The 20,653-nt window shown below is 36.5% G+C and overlaps 1 protein-coding gene across 1 annotated transcript in view; it reads left to right on the forward strand.

Moving 5' to 3' along the window:
- The first annotated feature begins 9 nt into the window (after window positions 1-9).
- The window catches only part of LOC104911161 (formin), a 37,494-nt gene continuing 16,850 nt past the window's right edge, over window positions 10-20,653 (forward strand). The window contains exons 1-3 of the mRNA XM_010711601.3: window positions 10-1,430; window positions 3,477-3,594; window positions 18,453-18,514. Of these exons, the coding sequence (XP_010709903.2) occupies window positions 45-1,430; window positions 3,477-3,594; window positions 18,453-18,514 (1,566 nt within the window). The 5' untranslated portion in view covers window positions 10-44. The remainder of the gene's footprint in view (window positions 1,431-3,476; window positions 3,595-18,452; window positions 18,515-20,653) is intronic.

A 20,653-nucleotide genomic window follows, 5' to 3' on the forward strand; every position in this document is an offset into this window, starting at 1 on the left:
CGTGCGGTGAGCGCACGGAACTGGAGCCGCGCCCCGCTCCCAGCATGGAAGGAGGAAACGCGGGGTGCAGCCGGCAGCTTCCCGAGCGGGCGGGTCCCGCGGAGAGTGAGCCGGACGTCTTCACCACTTTTGCGGTCAGAGCACTTTTTGGACTTACAGCTAAGTTGGAATCGGTAACTCCCAAAGAAGAAGAAGCAGTGCTTAAAGCGTTTCAACCTTTGCACACCAGTGTCAACACTCAGGCTAAGAATCGGTATGAGAGGAATGATAATGACAGTGTTGACGACTCAGAAAACCAGCACGGCGCGGGCTGTACCAGTGACCAGGCTGACCCGGTGTCTGGCAGCTGTGCTGAACTGGAGCCGGAGCCGGCAGGACAGAATGAAATACTTCTTCCCCATTTAAGGTCTGTACAGACTTCTTTGTCTGAATCTGACAACGATGCTATTCTCGTACAAGGTACTTTGGTTCACACAACAAGTGACACGGAATCAGATGGTGAGAGTAAGTACCCAGATGCTGATGAAACCAGCACAAGCAAATGTGGGCAAAACAATGCTGCTTTGTTTTCTGTGACTTTGGACAGTAACAATCAAAGTGAGGAAGAGTCAAACTCAGAAGGGTACAGACACAGCAATGACACTGTGGGTAGAGATGACACTGAGTTATACCCACCAATTTCTCAGTGGCTTCCCAGTGAGCTGGACAGCGTTCTGGAGTGTGACTCCAGTGGCAAAGACAGAACGTTTATGGATGAGCAGTTTAGTTCCTTGCTTGCTACAGGGGAATGCCCTCCAGAAATTCCGGGTGAGGATCAAAGACGACCTTCAGTTGATAATGTATCTCTCCATAAAGCAGCACTGGCTGAAAAAAGTTTCCAGCTGCCTGCTTTCTTTAGTGGCCTACGTGTGAGGAAAAAGGGACTAAACACAGACGATGGGGAAACTATTACAGAAATTAAACCAAGGGAGAATGATTTAGCTCTGCTTAAATTACGACAGCCTGTTAAGAAATCCAACATTACATCAGGTTTGACCACAAAAAAAAAATCATCTGAACCTAAGGCAAGTCCCACTTTCCTGGAGCAGCTCTCTCAGCTGTTGAACATAGACGTCTCCAAGAATGACGAGAGAACCCAGGATTCTGGTGCAGGGTTCGGGGAGATTGAGGACAGCGATGAAGGCCCAGAGAACAAAGCCTCTGGCAAAACAGAACCATTATTTCCCTCTGAAGAAATAAAATCAAGCCCTGCTGAATCTGCACTGGACGTCTTTAAAGCTTTATTCACTCGACCTCCCAAAAAAGAGACAACTGCAGATCCTTCAGAGCTGGAAGCCATCAAACGCAAAATGAGAAATGAGAAAGAGTCCTTGAAAGCTGTATTTGAAAGGTCAAAATCTAAACCTGGCGACGGACCATCAGACAAATCTGTAGGTTGGCTTATTTTTTCTTCCTAAATCTGGAAGTAGATGGATATAAAATATTTTCATTTTTTAAATTAATGGTGGGGACTTAAGGTCAAAGTGTCAGAAACGTCTTTTAAAAGGCAAAGTCTTCTACTTTAGGCAGTCTCAGTTTTTGGATTCCAAACTGAAGAAATCTTGGGGCAAATTTTTCAAAATTATTGATCATCTGCAGTTCTAGCAGAACTCAGAACTGATAATCATGGTTTATAAATAATAATCAGAAAGTAAATACAAGTTTTTCATTTTAAAAGGTCGTTACAAAACAGTTTTCCGTATGCTAAATAGGGTTTAAAATCAGTTTTGTATCACAAATATTTAATGCAATACTACTTACCAGTCTGTCACTCTCTCTGTTTTCTTTTTTCAGTTTGATTGGCTTTTGTTTTTTAATTTTTACAACTAATATTTCATATTACCTTTTGGAATAATTCTAGGATAAGAACTGATACAATAACTTACAGGTTAATTCCGTTTAATTTGTCCAAGATGTACAACTTAAAAGTATTTATTTCTTATTTACATACGTACCTGGCTTTCCATATATTGATAAGCATTTAATCTTATCAGAGTGTAACTGAAGGTGTCCACTTAGACCACTTAAGTTATGGTTTAATACAAATACTTGCAACGTGATTGTTTGTACGTGCCTGGATATTTACTAATGTTTAAGAAATGAAAAAAGATTTGTGCATATGTACACAATGATAAATGAGTTTGAGTGCAATTGAGACTCGAATGAGCAGCCATCACTTTCCCAAACCTAAAACTCTTTCAGCTACTCCTTTGCAGATGCAATCAGTCCAGAAGCATGCTGTTGGCTAACAGGGGAGTTTACCCAAATGATTAAATTTGCAGGGTTGGACCCTAAGCCTGCTAAGTTAATTTGCTGTGCTGGTTGTACTCTCTTAAAATTTTTATTCTTATGCGTAATTAAAGCATTCATGAAAATGACTGACACCTGGGCAGACTGATAATACCAGTTTTAAGTAAATTACCTATGGGGAGGAGAAAAGAGGCACTCATGGGCCACGGCATGTATGGCAATTACAGTGCATGCGTGCCCTTCCCACCCCTGGGCTGCTGGTTCCTCCTTACACCATTCTCTGGCTGTGCTGGCGTAAGCGTCTGTGTGGCTCGCGGCAAGCCAGGTCGGGAGGGAGGAGGCACAGCCGTCAGCATGAGTGGCTCAAATGTCTGCTCTCAGCTGGCCTAGTGCAAGCATGTTTTCCCTGGGCAAAGCTGAGGTAGAAGGGTCTTGCCTTGCCTTTTTCCGTGTCTAAATGGGCATTTTATGGGATCACTTCCATGCAGTGTTCTACTGTTGCTGCAGTTATGTCTACACAATGACTCGTGTTGTAGATCAGATTACAGAAATGCTAGGTTAAAAAAAAAGACCACTAAAAAGTGCTTGTTTTCTTGTTTATTGTTGTTGATGTTTCCCACTTAAATGGAAAATTTCACCATTCCAGTTGACACCACAGTGCCTTTACCAGCTGCAGCAGCCATTTGATGTGGCAGCATTATGTGGTATGTGGACTGAGCAAGCTGCTGTGGGTGGGGCAGGAATTTCTCAAACCTGCTCTGCTTCCAGAAATCATATTGTCAAACAATGTCTCAGGTGAATTCCACCAATGTTCATTTGTAAGAGGAGTGAGGATGGGGCCTGGCTTTTTGCTCTGAAAAAAAAATATATGTATATATATATCTTCCTATATACATATAGGAAGAAAAACAAGTGTTTCTCACATCTTTGGTTCATCAAAGGCATGAACAGCTTTCCGTGCCGCTGTAAACAGTTTCAACAGAATCATTGTATGTCACATACATTAGGATATCCTCCTCCTCAAAATTATTTTTCTAAATTTTTCTGTACTGGTTTCTTTGTGTCCTGCTTGAGCACTGTTTGAATGAGGCAGATGATCTTTTTTGAGTATATATGTAGAGCCAGATATCTGTTTTGAAACAACTGATGCTGCCAACTTTAATTTTTTTCTTTTATAATTTCAACAGCCTGATCTGAGTCCCTCAGAGCAAGATGACAAGACTCCAGGGAGACTCCAGACTGTCTGGCCACCACCAAAAGCAAATCATGAAGAAGTAAAAGTAGGATTAAAGTACACAGAAGCAGGTAAAACAAAGAGGTGAAGCATTCGCAGAAATGAGTTTCTGACACTTTAAATGTTGTTTAAGATAGAGACAGCGATAATCGCAGTATTTTCTTATCTGGAAAAACCACACCTTACTGTTTACTGTTACTTGTTAAGCACCTGACTTTTAAAATACAAAATGGATAAATGTGTTGAAATCTAAATTTTTGCCTATTTAAGTTTCACAAGGAAATAAGTGCTTTTTGGTACATTGGGTTATCCATTTGTAGTGGGATTCTGTTCAAAGAAGCGACAGAATATTGAAGGAAAGGAGATCTGTCATCTGTGTTCATTGGCAAGGTCAATGACCTGCCTCAAACACTGCCTCAGTAGGATTAAGTAGAATTTAAAACCAAGCTTTCATAATATCTTGCTGTGAGAAAGTATTCATGGTGATAGTGTATGGTTCTTTCCAGTTCCAGTGGATATCCATTTGCCTTTGTACTAGGAGAATGGGTATATAGGAGTAGGAGATCTACTCCTTCATATTGTTCAGAGTATTACTTTTTTTGCTTTCTTTCCTCATCCCTTTCTACCTTAATTTCTATTTTTTGTTGTTGTTTTTCTTTGTTTTGTTTTGTGTTTTTTTTTCTGTGTGTTTTTAAACATTGTGTGATTATGGATGTTGAAAGGAACTGTGTTGTTCTAATATAGGCAGAATTGGATTTATGTTGCTTCTGGTCGGTCTGGGATGTGTTTGTCATTAGATAGCCAGGGCAAGTTTTCTGTACTGATACGGGTATTCAGCTGCACTGCAGTCCCTTTCTGTTAAGCTTAGGTTGTTATAACAGGCGATGTGCTTGCTGTATTTAATTTTCCACAAATAAATATTTTTTTTCTGCTAATGACTATAATTATCTGTAGCAAAAACACATGCTGAAAGAAAGAAAAGAAACTGAATTAACAAAAGCTCCAAATTCTACTACTTGTAGAGAATTTAGGTCATGCTTTCCTGAAATTTGAATAGAAAGGGCAGACTGGCTCAGAGCCCGTGTAAATTGTTACTCTTTTGTTTCTGTGTTATTTTGGGTGGCAGTGTCATCAACATGGTGACGATTAATTTGCTAAGTCAAGTTTTTATACAGACCAGATTCTTCAGTTCATTAGTCACGCCAGTGTCTGGCAGATGGAGGGATCTGTATGAAAACAAATCGCTGGTGATTCAGAGGATGAGACGGAAGTGGTGCTTTTACTGGAAACAGGCAAAGACTATTTTTTAAAGGTGCAGCAGAATTACAGGTGTTAGCAGGTTTGTAGTTCAACTCTGATGACATTCATGGATATTCAGAAAGCAGTCATAGCAGCAGGGACTCTGACATGTGGAGCAGCTGCACCAGTCTGCTTTACTGAGGATCAGGGGGAATGTTATGGACAGGGGTGCTTATATGTGGTCTCCTGCAGGTGAAGGGTGGTACTGTTCATGAGAGTAATGCAGATATAATTAAAACAACAGTTTATATTCAAGTTCTCTCATATTGCTAGTTGTTTGTTCATTTAATGAAAGTATCAGTTCAGGATTATTTCTAATCTCAGTCTCTCCAACAGAGATTGGTGTCTGCAGAGAACGTTTATGTACTGACATTTCCCCTCACACTCCTTCCCATGTAAAGTTGCCTCCCAGCTACCAGTACCTGAGGAAACTTGTTGTCCACAAAATAGAATTCTTAACAGTTTATTGTGAAGCAGGTTATTGATGATCATAACGCTTAAACTGGATTCATCCTATAACCTGAAAACCCATTTCTGACCACAGTGCCTTGTTCTGACAGTTCTGATGAAATGGAAAGTTCTTGATTTTCAAATCAAGTTCAGAAATTATCTATGGCAGAGATCTTTCTGATTTCAGTCTGCCTCCTGTGGTTTTCCTGAGCAGATGATTATTAGTAGCATAGAACAAGTTAAAATTAATTACTTACCTTAACATTCAGTCAACAATTTAGTTGAAGCTACCAAAAGAATAGGAAAAAATATAAAACATTTTATATAGATTCATATTCAAACCTACATTACAAACAATAACAATATGTAGAATTATTAGGTAAATTCATTTAACACAGCTTTATTTTTTACTCCAATCATGTCCAAGGAGAAATCTGTAGACATATGCCCCAGTATTTCTAACTAGGTACAAGAATACATACTTATTTTATGAGGTAGCATAGCTTTTTTCATTTGTCATGAGAAGGAGTGTTTAAAGTAAAAGTGCTTGAAAACTTGCAAGCTGGAACAATGATCTTTCTTACAATTGTCTTCTCAGTTTTTGTTTTTCTTCCATCACCATGAAATATGACAGGAAGGCAGACAGATTGAGTGAGAATTACTAGCTTTTTGATCTTTTCTTACCTCCTTGCCATGCTTTTCCTCATTATTCTCGCTGCCTAGTAAAAGCAAGAAATTCAGGCTTAGTTTGGCCTATGCAGCAGACATCCCAGTGACTCACAGCAGCTTGGAGGAGCAGCAAATTCCCTACTGAGGCTTGGAGTCTGGCTTGGTGTGTGGGAAACCAAATGAACAGAAAATGGATGTAACAAGGAGCACATGTGTGGGACTGACTAGGCCTGTTAGGAACATTAGAACTGGAAGAAGTTAGTGTACAAAATTCCTCACCAGCTATTTTTCATGCCTTTGATAACATTTTGTGTAGTCATAGTATCGTTACCCCGGACATCTAAAAATTACCAGTAAATATCTCTAAATCTTGAGTTGCAAATTTTGAATTAAAAAGATGATACTACAAGATTTTGGCACATCTTATGTTTTCTTAACCCTTAATTCCTCTGTTTCCATAGTGCAATTCACTGCATTGTACTGTACCTTCGTAGTTAAAACAAACTGTTTCTGTGGGTCTCCAGAGAAACTGGAATTTCTTTGAAATGTGTCAGTCTAAAAATTCAACGAGCCTGTAGTACATTATAATATTTATATCCTAGAAGACTGAAACTGTAGTATTTAGTTTATAGTTATAAATTTATTTTTTCCATGGAAATCTTTCCTATGTTCTCAAAGACATTTCTATGCGTATTTCTCTGGTCCTAAAATTCTGTTCTTCAGTTTTCATTAAATAATTCTTTTTCTTTTCCTCCATAATTTTTTGAGTTATTTCTTCCATTAAATCTATGCATTAAATCTAATAAAATGTGAATATGTCAGCTATTAAGTAAGGTGAGATCACCTAGTCAGGTGGAGGAGACAATCTCATGCCTATACTGAGGGGAGTCATAGATAATATTGGATCACATAGAATCCACCTACAGCGGATCTCGTCTACTCCCTCAGGCTAGATCAGAGCTTCAAGCCTACAGCCTACCATACCTAAGAAGGGGAGTTTAGAAATGAATGCTATCGCCTTTAAAATGAACTGTGTTTGAAGAACAATCTCCATGTTGAAGTAGTACAGTAGAACTTCAGATCCTGTGGTCTTTATTAAAATGTGTATTTAGCTGTTGGGATCAAATTATACAAAACTGAAAGAATTTCACTGTTTGCTTAAGCAAAACAAGAACTGAAAAAAGTGGTGAGAGGAATATGTCCTTCCTGTGAGAGAAGATCTTAAAAGAGAATCAAGTTGAAGCATTAATCCATTTAGTGCTCTTCTACATGGCATGCTTTCTGTTTAACTCACATTTTTGTATTTAACATTTCTAACATTTAAACATTCAACATATTTAACATTAAAAAAAATACAAAAAATTGCTCTTTCACAGTCTGTCTTATTCATCATACTTCAATCTGTGTTGATGTTCTCCTGTCTCTATGATGCCACCATTTCTATAGCAATGGTCCATGATGCCATAAGCACAACTTTCATTTCAGGGTAAATAAGGGAATCAGGAGAGGTGACTGACAAAGCTTTTATTAAACAAATGCAAATTGTTTAGTTTGCAACAAATTACAAATGAAATAGAAAATAATGGCAGAGGTCCCAAGTTTTATATATGTCAAAACCTTGAGTTCTGTATGCTCTAGATTCCTAGCAAGAAAATTCACTTTCTGGTCTGTTTATGTGTCAGAAAGAGAGGCATAACAATCTGAACAAAGAGGTGAGAGATAAGAATGTGACTTCATATCCATATTTAACATAGGCTTAAGTCTACAAGAGATTATTTCTGATGATGATATCGATGGTTAGTATCCTGAAGGAAGCTGTTGTAACAGTTGCTGCTAACGTTAGTTTCATCTTAAAACAAAATAAGTTTATTTGGTAATTTCAATTTATTTGATTTCAGTATTGTTGATTTTTAGTCCTGTGACTATGACAGTGTGCCAGGAATTGGCAGTGTTAATTGGAGATGGTATTATTATGATTTTATGGTCACTGATCAATTCGATGCTTCATCAGACTGTAGGTGTACTGCATCCAGCTTTTGCAGATTTCTTTACTACATTTTACTGTATTTATTATGTAGTATGACAGGCATGTTTAGTCATATTTTGTCAGTGTTTCATGGCTGACAAACACACTGACTTGTTATTGAGATGTTGAGGGCTATTACAAGCCAGATTGATGCAGTCATATTGCATTCCACTACAACAATGACGTCTTCTCCCCATACTTATGCCAACTAAAACCTGTCATTTTAAGGATTTGGAAGGTACAGGAAATCTGCTTGGAAATCTACATGTTCTCAGACCAATAAGTTGTGCATGTGCTGATCAATTCAGCAACTTTTTTTTTTTTTTTTAAGCTGTCTGTTGAGGTTTACTATGAAAATATATTTTTTAAAAAAGCTCATGTCTCATACCTCGTTTATTTACTTATTTATTTATTTAATAGTGATATAGAGATGTTTCTCAACTTGCGAGCCACTTAGTTATCAAACTGAAGGCCTGTTGAGAACTGTGGTACAGTAGGACTCCAGGCAGAGAAGAGGAACACTACTCACCTCCTCTTCCTGCCTACTGGAGGGCATGCAGGTCTTATGATAAGGGAACTTTTGTACTGTCATTCCTTCTGTGCCTTTTGAGATAGGAATAAAAGGACAGGCATCTAATAATGTGGAAGGTTTGATTGTGAACCAACTTGAGGAAAAATGTGTGTGTGGCCCTTCCAAGCTTTGGTTTACCTTTCTGTGAAACTGGCATAAGAATCCTTACCTACTTTTCAAGCCAAATGCAGTTCCTTTTTTTTCTTTATAAGTTAATGTAAAAGGAGCAAATTGTAAACGAATATTGACTTCCTATTCTAAAATCTGCAGATAATAACACAATATAGAAACTATGCCTCAGGCTATCTGATAAAATGGTCATGCCTTTCTATATGCAGGTCATTATATTATTGCAGTTTGAAGAGGGAGAAGAGATGTGTGTCACTTTTTGATGAAAATCCTTGCTTTATACCCATGTTTGTCAAAATACAGGATTTTAGAAGGCCTTTTTTTTTTTTTTGAGTGGTGATGCATCTGTTGCATCAGATACCTAAAAGGGTCTTATTTTACAGTATACAGAGCCATACCTGAATACATACGCATGTATAGCAGAAGATACCAGTTTGCTTAAGAATTTGTATACAGAGCAGCTCTGATCACTGCATTTTCCTATTGAAGAGATTAATTTACTACCTGAATATAATGAAGGCAAGTTCTGTGAATTCTTTTATTTCCTTTTCTGAAGTTTTTATTTTGAAATGCAGACACCACTGTGTGTCCTACCAATGTAACATTGCAAAGGTCCTGAGTTGATCACAGGATTTTAGGAGATGGCTAGTGTTACTTACCTGAAATACAATGAAAGAGTAGTTCTGTGCAGCACAAGAATTACTTTGTATTTTATTTCTTTGGTCCTGTTTCAAAATATACCAGGCCCTTTGCATACGACAAATGCCTCAAAGTTTTATTGAATTCACTTCATTGTGTCACATCTCATTCTCCAGTCTCATTGTTCACGTGATCTGTAGTTCCATTTGCCTCAGCATAAACAACAATTTAAATACTAGTCCAGATGAAACTCTGAAACTGAACACCATGAAGTTTTCTGAATATACAAACTTGGATTTAGAATTTCTCTGAGGCTTTCTTTTTACTTAAGTCAGGTATCATCCTTGCCCAGTTTGCCTTCTCTACTACATCACAGACAAATATTCTTATCTGTAAAAGAACAAAACAAACCACTACCCCTGTTCATGTACATTTCATAATTTCATACATATCCATATTTTAATGTCTATCAACTGCTCTAAACTCATAGGTTGCTGAAAGTGTATCTGGAAAGCAGTGTGCTTCTGTATATGGATGTTATATGTGCCTACAGCCACAACCTCCCCACATTTGAATAAATTTATTGCATATATAATATAGGTGCGGTCTCAATGTAAGCTTACTATACACTGTGTGTAGTGATTGAGAAAGTGTTATAAAGGTGGAGGTTGGTGGCCCTGCATGTGGCAGGGGGTTTGGAGATTCATGATCCGTGAGGTCCCTTCAAACCCTGGCTATTCTGTGATTCTGTGATTCTCTGTCTCCCTTCTTCATATCTTTCATATTTACATTCTACCAGAATTATTAGGGTGCTGAAACTGTTTTGTTTTGTTTTTTTTTTAAAGTAAATTATAAATAAATAAACAAAAGCTGCAGTCTGGAGATGCAGTCTGGCACCTGGTGGTTAGAGCAGAAAGCTGCATGGGAAACAATGGAGGAGGAAGTGAGAACTTCATTAAAAGAATTTGAAGGTGACGGAACCAAGGGTTACCAAAGAGGGAGGAAAGAATAGAAAGCCCCCACTATTCTGAAACTTAAAAAATCAATTCAAATAAAAGATAATCGACTCTTCAAGGCAGATAGATTGCACTTAAGTTTTCCAGCTTTTTTTCTCTAATTACTTCTGGACTGTTTGTTAACATTATTGTGTATACTTATATTTACTGTGTTTAATAAATGACATGTTTTTACAAAAATAAATGAGTCATTTACCTTTAAATCTTCTATTTTCTACTTGAAGTTTTGAGATCATGAGAGAGAAGGTTCCTAAATTGCTTGAAGTTGAGTAATAACACAGCAGTTTAAAAGGTCAGTTATGGAGGATTTTCTGTGAAAGGTTTTCAAGTAAGATTTTACTTTAGCTAAGAGAAAGTAGGTAAGTTGCAAAGAAGAAAATGTAATTTTGGAATATTCTTCATCTAAGTTTGTTAGAAACATTTAAGGGATCTTAAGGAAAACGTGAAGACATTTTTTCTTTCAGGAAGGCAGCTTAGTGTGTTTCCCTGAGTCAGGTTCCTAAGATCTCTTCCTCCCTGCATAAAGGGTCTTCTAAAAACAACAACCACAACAACAACAAACAGATTGCCCAGAGGGGTGGTGAATGCCTTGTCCCTGGAGACACTCAAGGTCAGGCTGGACAGGGCTCTGGGCAAGCCAATCTAGCTGTAGGTGTCCTTGTTCCTTGCAGGGGAGTTGAACTAGGTGTATACTTGCTTTATTAAATAGAGAAACTTGCCTTTGAGAAAGGAAAGTTGCCATTCAAATTAGCCAAGAACATTGTGATGCAGTGTATCTATTATTCCTAAAATTGCAGGTTATAAATTTGCTTCCCTATATTTACCAGTGAATGCTTGTACCTTATCTTTTAGAAAAGCTAATGCACAGCATGGTTTACTCCCTGTCATGACAGAGATTTAAATGAATATGTACTGCATGTATTTGTAAATGTTATTGCTGCTTTGTATACAAATAATTTCTTTGATTACACATCTGAACATGTTTTAAGCATTTGCTTGAATTACGTAGGTTGTTCAAAACACATAGTGTTTATTTCATGTTTGATTTTCTGTGTGCTGTGGAAAAACATGCATCTTACCATGTGCATTTTCTTTGCAAAATAGGGAAGCATAGGTTGTATTTGGCTTGTTTTTAGTAATATCATATGTGTTTTATTTCTACAGTCCAGTGGCATATGTCATACATTTGCTATGGAAATTACTTTTGTTTATACTGACTCAAGTATGCTTATGGCAGTGAATTAAAAGGAGGGACATTGCTGGACTCTCTGCTAGGATACGTTTTTAATGAGTGTGAAAATATAGGTTTCCTGCATGAAACTTGAATACAATCTTATGCTTTTGTCTCTAGCTCACCTAAAGCTTTACAAGGAGGGACCATCAGGTGGGTGGAACAGCATAATGTTGTCTGTCTCTGTCTAGTCTTTGGCCTCTTTTGTTATTGTAAGGGTGATGTGTTTCTTACCTTGATACAACAAGAATCATAAAGGCAGAGTGTTTAAGACTAACAATTGAATAACGGCAACATAGTTCTGTAGTATAGATGAAGATCTATTTTCAGAACACTAGGTTAAGGGACTGTGATTTCAATTACAACTGTCCTGCTGCCCTGCTACATTGAGTGGAACTTAGGTTGGCTTCTCTGACTTTCAGATCCATCCCACAATGCTGTCAAATTTTACAAAGTTCAGATCTGAAGACTGATCAGGATACCACAGTAGCTTGCAGCTGATATGAAATTGGTTAGAGTAGAAAAGAATTAGAACTGAGAATACAAAAGGCAAGAAACTCGACATTTTGAGGCTGAGAGACAATAGCAAAACAAATCCAAAATAAAGAACTTTATACTGTGCATCTGAAGAAGAAATTCTAAGGGAAAAAAAAAGTGCTAAGTTCACATATATAATAAACTCTGTTCTGATCATTTTTTAAAAACAAGATTTTGATGTTGGAATAGAACTTGAGAAATGTAATTTCAGTGCTCATAGTGATCAAAAAGTAACTTACAACTCCTACTATTATAAGGTATAAGAAAAGAACACAAAAATGTAGATCATACTATATGCTATAGTATAAATGACCACATTTTGCATTTAATAAGAAATGCTAGATTCAGAACTGTAAAAGGTTCAGAGAAGGACAGTAACTTTGATCAAAAATACGGAACCTTCTCTTTATGTAGAAAAATATGTAGATCTGTACACTGTCCTAGTTTGATGGTGATCTCTAAAATCATAAAAAGTAGGAAATTACTCTGCCATTTTTCTTCCAGTTGACCCACTGGAGACTTCAAATGAAGCTATCAGGTGCAGATTCAAAGTAAACAATAGGATCTTTACCTAATTTGTAATTAATTCTTTGCTGCAGGTTGTTTTCTGCTTGAACTCTAAAATTGGTAATGTACATTCATGAGAGAAATCCACTTGCAACATCTGTGATTTAGGAAGTTCTGAATTGCAAATCAAGTTCCTGGAAGAACTTGAGTGTGTGAGAAAAGTACAGCTACATTTTTGCAGGTAGTTAGCTTTTCACATCACCTGCATTTTTGCTACCATCAGAAACAGGACATGAAGCTAAATAGACTTTTGACACAGCTGAGTGCAGATACAATTTTGTTCATTATCAAGGTGAATGATTTTTATTTCAGGATTACAATCAAAATAGAATGTACATATGACTATTACTTATTACTTCAATGAAGAATTTCCTCACATGAGCTAAAATATGTAGTACGTTCTACATTTTTATGTCTTTCTTTTAGTAAGACTCAGCAGAACTTCTCTGTTTGGCTTTAGAAAGTTAGACCTGTGTGCTTCAAAGCTTCTGTGACCTGAGGTGTTTTCACTGTCTTGTTTCTGGTTGGAGTTTTGTTACCATACTGTTTCCAAGGGATTTGAGAGCTGATTCCACAATCTAATTGTCATTTGCTGCACAGCTAGTGTACAGCATCCTGGGAACACTCCTCCGTTTAAAGCAGGCTTCTTCACAGTCCTGCCCTGTGCTTGGCACTTCTCAGCTTACTTCCACTGGGATTTTCCAACATAAGAGCAAAAAATCTGGGGTCCTTTCCAACTCAAGCCACTCTATGATTACACAGATTAGAAATACGCGATGTGAGTAATCTCAGACAAAATAAGATGGTTTTACTTAACTCACTTGAATCTGTTTCTCATTAGAACTCCAGCTCATTTTTCTAGCATTCTACTGCTTTAATTTTCTACAATAACCTTATCTCCCCAGACTAGACATTGTCTTTTTCTAATGCAGCTGTTTTTTCCCTGCTATGATTTAGTGAAGCTATTCTGTAAAATGTACTTGATTGCACAAATCTTGGGTACCTTTATTTGGAGATAATAATTTCTCTGAAAGTGGTCTGAATAGCTTTCAGAACTTGGGAAAGTGATTTGACCTAGACCAGAGGCATCTCTTTCTTTCCTGCTTCTATGTTCAGAGAGTACCTTCATGATCTAACGTTGGTGTTGCCTACTGGATATGAAAAATGTGTATGTGATCAACCCTAGATGCAAAATGTATAGGTGTAAAAGATGAAAGTATAGAAAAATAATAGTGATTGGAGAGGGAGGGTGCATTTTATCGTTATTATAATTCTTATGGCAGAACATGGAAGTAAAATGGACAGTTAAGTTTGACAGTAAGGAGATTTCTATTTTTCTATAGTTGATAACTGGCTTATTTTCCCAGTAATGCGCATACAGAGTGGAAGCTTCACACTGCCATGTTTTCTTTACTAACTGAGTTAAAATCACTGTTAAAATAATCTTTAGCTTTCGTTGCAGCCTCTGTCCAGCTTCCCGTGTAGTTTGCCAACACTGATGTTACTTTAAAAAAAAGTAACTCATTGAAACATTTTTTCAGTATCATGGCATTTATAAATACTTCTGTAACTACTGGAAGAGGTAATAAGTATCTGTATTTATATGTCATATGTACATCTGTTTTATCTCAGTATCTTTAAAAACAAACAAACAAAAAAACACCTACTTTTATGATGGTTTACTGCAGTGGATTATAATTACTGAAAGAACAACCAAGTTATATAATTAAAGAGTATGCCAAATTGGGAGGAAAAAAAAACATCATTGGGTTGATGTCCTCTCAAAACAGAGGGAAAGTGTACTAGAAGTAGCAAGCAAAGAGTTAGAGCTTGTTGGAACTGAATTTGTGCAGTGAGATTATTTACTTCTTTGCTTGTTTTTCTTATGTGAATGACTAACATTTTTCATTGTTTCCTCAGTAATTAAATCCTAATTGCTTGTGATCATTTTTCAGGGGAAGAGCACTTCCCATCTGATTTGTATCTGATTTGTTTGTTTAAAAAGCCCTTCAGAGAACTGTCAGAATTGGGGATAGCTAACTTATTTATGCTTTACAGCCACTTTCTTCCTGGCAGGCTGTTTGGAGACTAGGCAAGTACAACAGGATGTTTATACCATCAGTCTTCTGTTATCCAGTATAGTGAAAGACTTTAAAAACCTAAAAAAAAAAAAAGCCATAAAAATTCTGACATTATATAAATCAGAGGGTGTGCTGAAATAGGATACATTAAAGAGCCACCTTATGATGCCAGAAGAGCTTAGGTCTATAGTTGAAGGTTTGTACAGAAGGTGGAGTCAGGCTCTTTTTCAGTGGTGCCCAATATAGGGCAGGAGGTTCTGTCTGAATGTGAGAGAGCATTTTTTTTGTTGCGCTGTTGGCAGAGCATTGTCACAAGGTGCTCAGAGAGGATGTGAAATCTTAATGCTTGGAGATGGTCAAAAGTTATCTGGAAACGGCCCTGGCTCTGGGTGATCTTTTTTGAGCCCGGATCAGACCCAATGACTTCCGGAGGTCCCTTCAACGTTAACCATTCTGCAATCTTGTGCTTCTGAAATGATTACCTTTATTTCCAGGTCAGTATTGTAGCACCATGTAGTGGGAGGTCTTACAATTTGCAGCATTGTATCTCAGCTGGCTCTGAGAACAATCCTTAGATGTTTGTGAATGTTAACTAATAAGACTGGATGAAGTTACAGTAGTTGTGCTAGAATCATCCTGGCTACACATAGAGCGAGATCAGGTTTCTGAAACTCTGACATAGTTTCTCTATAACCTGAACAAACCATTCATTGATTGTGTGAAGATTATGGCATTTCTGGATTGTCTAGATTAATCTAGTATGTGAGTTAAATGGAAGTTAAGGACGTGGTACTAGAAAGAGTGTATCCTGTATTTTTTTCATCATACAATTCTATCAATATCTCATTATGTATTTTGCTGTTGTGGTTTTGCAATTCTAAGCAACGTCACAACATCATTAAATAAACAAAATTCTCTTGCCAGTATGTTCAGAAACTGATTTTTGGGACTGTATAGGTGCAGTCATTCTTTCTAGTAAATACTTCAGTGTCTTAATTCAGATTGCCATCCCTGTGTGCCAGATATTTTTCTTTGTACCAAATTCTGGTGACTTCACAAAGAAAACAAACATGAAAGAAATGGGTATGACTTAGTTTGTGTTATATAATTTTATCATTCTGTTGTGATTTCTTATTCATATCTGGCAGAAAAAAAAAATGAGTGTTTGCTTGAGGAGAAGGAAAATGTTATGCCATTAGGTGCTGGCTTATATTCTGTAGATATTTCTTCCTTTTTAACTAGGAGAAACTATAATGGTAGAGAGAAACAAAATAAACTTATAGTGTAGAATGTCAGCTTATTGGTTGGTAGACAATGTTTTGTTACAGAGTATTGATACATGATACACTTGTTTTTATGAAGTAGCGGTATTTTAAGTAAATAATTAGGTTTATTAATGCTTTTTATCTGGTAATTGCTAAGTATACTTTTATTTGGAATAAGTAAGCTGTAAATGAATCTCTACTGTCTGCTTTACTCTATAAAAATTTTAAACAAAGCAATCTCTAGAATTTGTTTTGGAAATTTCATCTAGGAGAGGTAATGAAAACCACATGCCTCTGGGACTTTGGAACTTAAATAGCTTAAGACGACGATATCTTGCAAAATGTCTATCATGTACAACTTTTTTAAACATTCTTAAATGTTAGGTATAATCTGCTGGGGTTCTTCCATCGTTTTGTGGCTGCACAATTATTTATGTCAATTTAAGAGAAGAGGTAATCAGGATCTGGGAATGTGTGAATATGGTGAAAAATCTGCTTTAGGTGCCAGAATGGGTCTATGCCAGCACATGGTCATATCCAAATCCTAAAGAATGTTGAGCATTGGGCAATCCCAGGGAGAAAGTAGATCTTTTGTTAAGATAAATCTGTAGATCTGCATAGCTCAGTTAGCCAAACTAAGAGCCAATTGTTAGAAGAATTTTCAAAGTCTGCTGTTTGCTTTGGCTGTCATGTGGCCTTAAAGAGCTAAACTTCAAGTCATCACAGTGTTCCTTAAGTTCATGCCCTGCAAGCTGAGTGCTTAAGAAGCTGAGGTACAAGGATCACAACTTGCTCAAGGAACCTGAGGCAGATGCTTTTTTAAATCCTGTTTAAGTGAATGGATAAGTGGAGCCAATGTCCAAAGTGTGCAGCAACCAGTCAGAAGAATTAATAGAGGAAAATCTACAAGCCGTAGATTTATCTGGTTATGATTTAATCTGCAGTCAGGCAGTTTTTCCTGTGCTGGAAAGCATGAAGTAGCATCTTGTTAGGGAGGATGGGGAAGTTTAGGTGGATAGTACTACTGGTCAGAATCACTTGTGTTTCTTATTTTGTCTTGTAAAATACCAATCAGTTTTCCTTTTGATTTTGTCTATAAATTCAGCTGCTCATATATAACCTCACCTGCCTCTCAAAATATTTGGAAAAAAAAATGGCTTTACATTAAAAGATTACTCATTATACAGACTTGGGTGTGATAACTGTTATCTGTCTTTTATGCCCACGTGTTCTGAAGAGAAAAGGAAAAATGCAAAAAGAAAAAAATCACTAATTTTTGCTTGATACTTTGATGTTATAATACTTTTTTAATGGTTCTTTTGTTCCAGGCACCACACATATCTCTTTAGTGTTTGAGAGCATTGTCAGTAAATTTTAAATTCCTTGGACTATTTTCAGTCCTTTAATTTAGGTTTTGATTCCTTTTTTAGTTCAGGATACAGAAGCCAGCCAGGGAACTGGAAATATACCATCAGATGAATTTTGATTTGGAAGCTGATAGAAGTGGAGCTTTAATGATCTGAGAATGAACTCCAGTTGCTTGTTAAGAAGAACTATAGCATCTGGGACAATGTCTCAAAGAAGACAGGCTTCTCTTAAATCATTATACAACTGTAATGAAAATTCTCTCTTCTTCCTCTGGTCAGATACAGTTACAATATAGTTTGAGGGAAACTACAGCATGAGATGCGAGTTCTAGTGATCCATTTGGTAGTTCTACACTTTTACAGCCATCGCTAAAACTGTATAGTCAATTCTCAGCATCCTCCAATTTGCTCATCATCAATGCTCCACATTGTCCAGTTTTTCACTGCTGACTTAAATTTCTCTTGCTCTAAATTCCATTCGTTGGATTGTGTTACATCTTCACCATATCAGAGTTGTTCACTGTATGGTATAATTTTTCTGGCAAGTACTTATCTCTGTAATCAATCTTCAATTGGCAGAATTCTTTGTATCTTTTGCTATTGGGTGCATTTTCAGGTCTTTATTCATATGTGTGACTAGTCCTGTATACAATTTGTGTTTGGTGACTGTATATTTTACAGCTCTGTTTAAAACATTGTATTTAATAAATTCTTTTATAGCATGTGAGTGTATGCATGTATATGCCATAACATCCTACCAGCTCTGCTGTTATTAGCAAAGCTAAATCTTTTGTTTCCTCTTGTTATTCCGGTCTGACATACCTCTACATAATCTTTCCCTCTCAGCATGGAATACTTTCTTGATCCTCTGTTTTCAGTAAAACCACTGAAAATCTGGTCATGTGGTCCTAGAAGAAATATGTTAATTACTACATTGACATTTTCTTTTCCATCATCATTTACAGATCTTTTATTTGAGAACCTGCATCTGCATTCTGGACTTCGTGGTGTAACACAAAATATGCTGTGCTGAATATGTGTTCGTTTCTGACTCTAATGGAATGTACTTTTTATTTTTACAGAATACCAAGCTGCCATTTTGCATTTAAAGAGGGAACACAAAGAAGAAATTGAAACATTAAAGGTATACTTCTGTAATATTTTTTCTCTTTCTTGTCCATGCATTCTATGGATTTAAATAGTGCAACATATACCTTACATCAAATGTTAAAAAGTTCTTTTTTTTCTAAAGGTTGTTTTTGGTTGACTGTAAACTCAGAATTAATTATAATTATGCAAGTACTAACAGTTTTCTTATTTCCTTTTCATAATTTTGTTTATTTTTGTTCTCACATAACACAGAGGGCAAATTCTTCCTATGTCTCAACAGTACTTTTACATTTGCTTAATATTTTAAAGCACTGTTATTTACCTGCTCAGCCTCTTTCAGCAGGTAGTTTTAGCCTGAAAAATTAGCACAGTAACTGCATTTGTGAGACTGCCTGGAATTTTGTATTGTGCCCTCTTTATTAATGCCTATTTTTATGAATGTAGACTTGACCAACTATCTAATTGCCAACGTTTAATATTAGAATGGTTAATATTAGAACCCACTTTCTCTTGACATGATTAACTCTGCTAAGTGAGGTTAAGATAAAAATAAGGTGTTGCTATGATAAAAGTAGGAACTTAAATGCCAGTGTAACAGAAAATGAATTTGTTGAGCAGTCCTACTTTAAAGAAATAATAATGGCATTTTTCTTTTCTCACCAACTGTTAAATATTTTAAAACATCATTGCGTCAGTTCTAATAGAGCTCTGTATTACAGAATATTTACATCTGTGTCTGCACAAAGGCTGGGGTGTAATAGTATAAAACCTTTGAAACAGAGAAGTGTGAGTTCTTTGAGTAGGTGGGGTGGAATGGTGGTAGCAGCTGGTGTTGTAGAAAGGACTGCTCTGCTGTAGATAAAAACTCTCTGTTCTGCTAGAGTGAAGTACATGCTTTCCTAATAAGCATCTGTTAAAATTCAGCACAGGGAAGTACAAGCTTGCTCTGGAACTAAGTAAAGATATAACATGCAATAGACATTTAAAATAATAACTCTTACAAAGAATAGCGTAACTCTTTCACACAAGAACAGTGCATAGATGGAAATGGGATTTATTGTTTCTGAGAGGGTGTTTTAGGGAACGCACGGGCTTTGTGTGAGAAAATGTGTTTGCACATCTCCAGCAATCCTGAAAACAGTAGAGATGGAGGAGACAAGTACTGATAACAGGAAATCCGAAGCTTGACATTACCTAATTGCTCCTTCTTTGACCTTTCACAAAATTAAGATATTTTAGTTGTAACATGGTCATTCCAATTCAATCTTTCATTAAAATAATGTTGGTGTTGCACATTTTGTTTTCCATATGAGTACATCTAAAAAAAACTGGAGGAGAAGTAGATTCTTCTTTGATTGCTTCTCATAGCTTTGAAAATATACTCTTTTAATATTAAACAACAACCAAAAAAAAACCCAACAACATCCAAACCTGGATTATTTGGGTTTTTCTTAAGGCATCATCATGTTTAGTTGTGTTTCTGTGTTATCTTGCTTAGTAGTAAGGAAGCTGTGAATGGATCATTTCCAACAAATTGAATTGTGAAGTAACTTCCAGCAATGAGTACACCATAAAATCTTACTGTTTTATACATGTAGATAAATATAACTTGAAAGGAGCTAAAATTGAAATATTTGCTGTTCATGAGGTAGGAGGATAATGCAGTCATAGTGTCAATTTCTGGCATTGTTAATTGTTTACTTTATTGTGTATGTTTTATTTGGTGGTTATTTTGATATTTGTCACTGTTTTATCTCAGACTAGTTAGTTAAAACAGAAAAGACTAAAGGACCATTTTGTAGAGCTTTTGGGTAATGGCAGTGTTGTACAAAATTTGTATTGTTATGATCAGAAAAATAATACTTTTTTTTTTCCCTGATGTGCAAGATGTCATTAAAACAAGGCTTTCAGAATCTCACTTTGGATATTTTTTTTTTATTGGAAGTCGTTAGAGACCTTCCACAAAGTTCTGTTTGTCAGACTAATGATTCCTAATATAAAAGGTGATTTTTCATTTTATATTAAGAAATTCACACTTTATTAATGCAATGTTCCAGTACAGTGTTTTTGGTTGTGACCTGTTTTTCATTGGTGAGTCTGAATGTCTCCATTGTCTCTTCCTCTTTGCTTCTCCTACCACTGCCTCTGTACTTAGCTAAGTGCAGCTTTGATT

Source organism: Meleagris gallopavo, chromosome 5 (assembly GCF_000146605.3).
Source record: "Meleagris gallopavo isolate NT-WF06-2002-E0010 breed Aviagen turkey brand Nicholas breeding stock chromosome 5, Turkey_5.1, whole genome shotgun sequence".
NCBI lineage: Eukaryota > Metazoa > Chordata > Aves > Galliformes > Phasianidae > Meleagris > Meleagris gallopavo.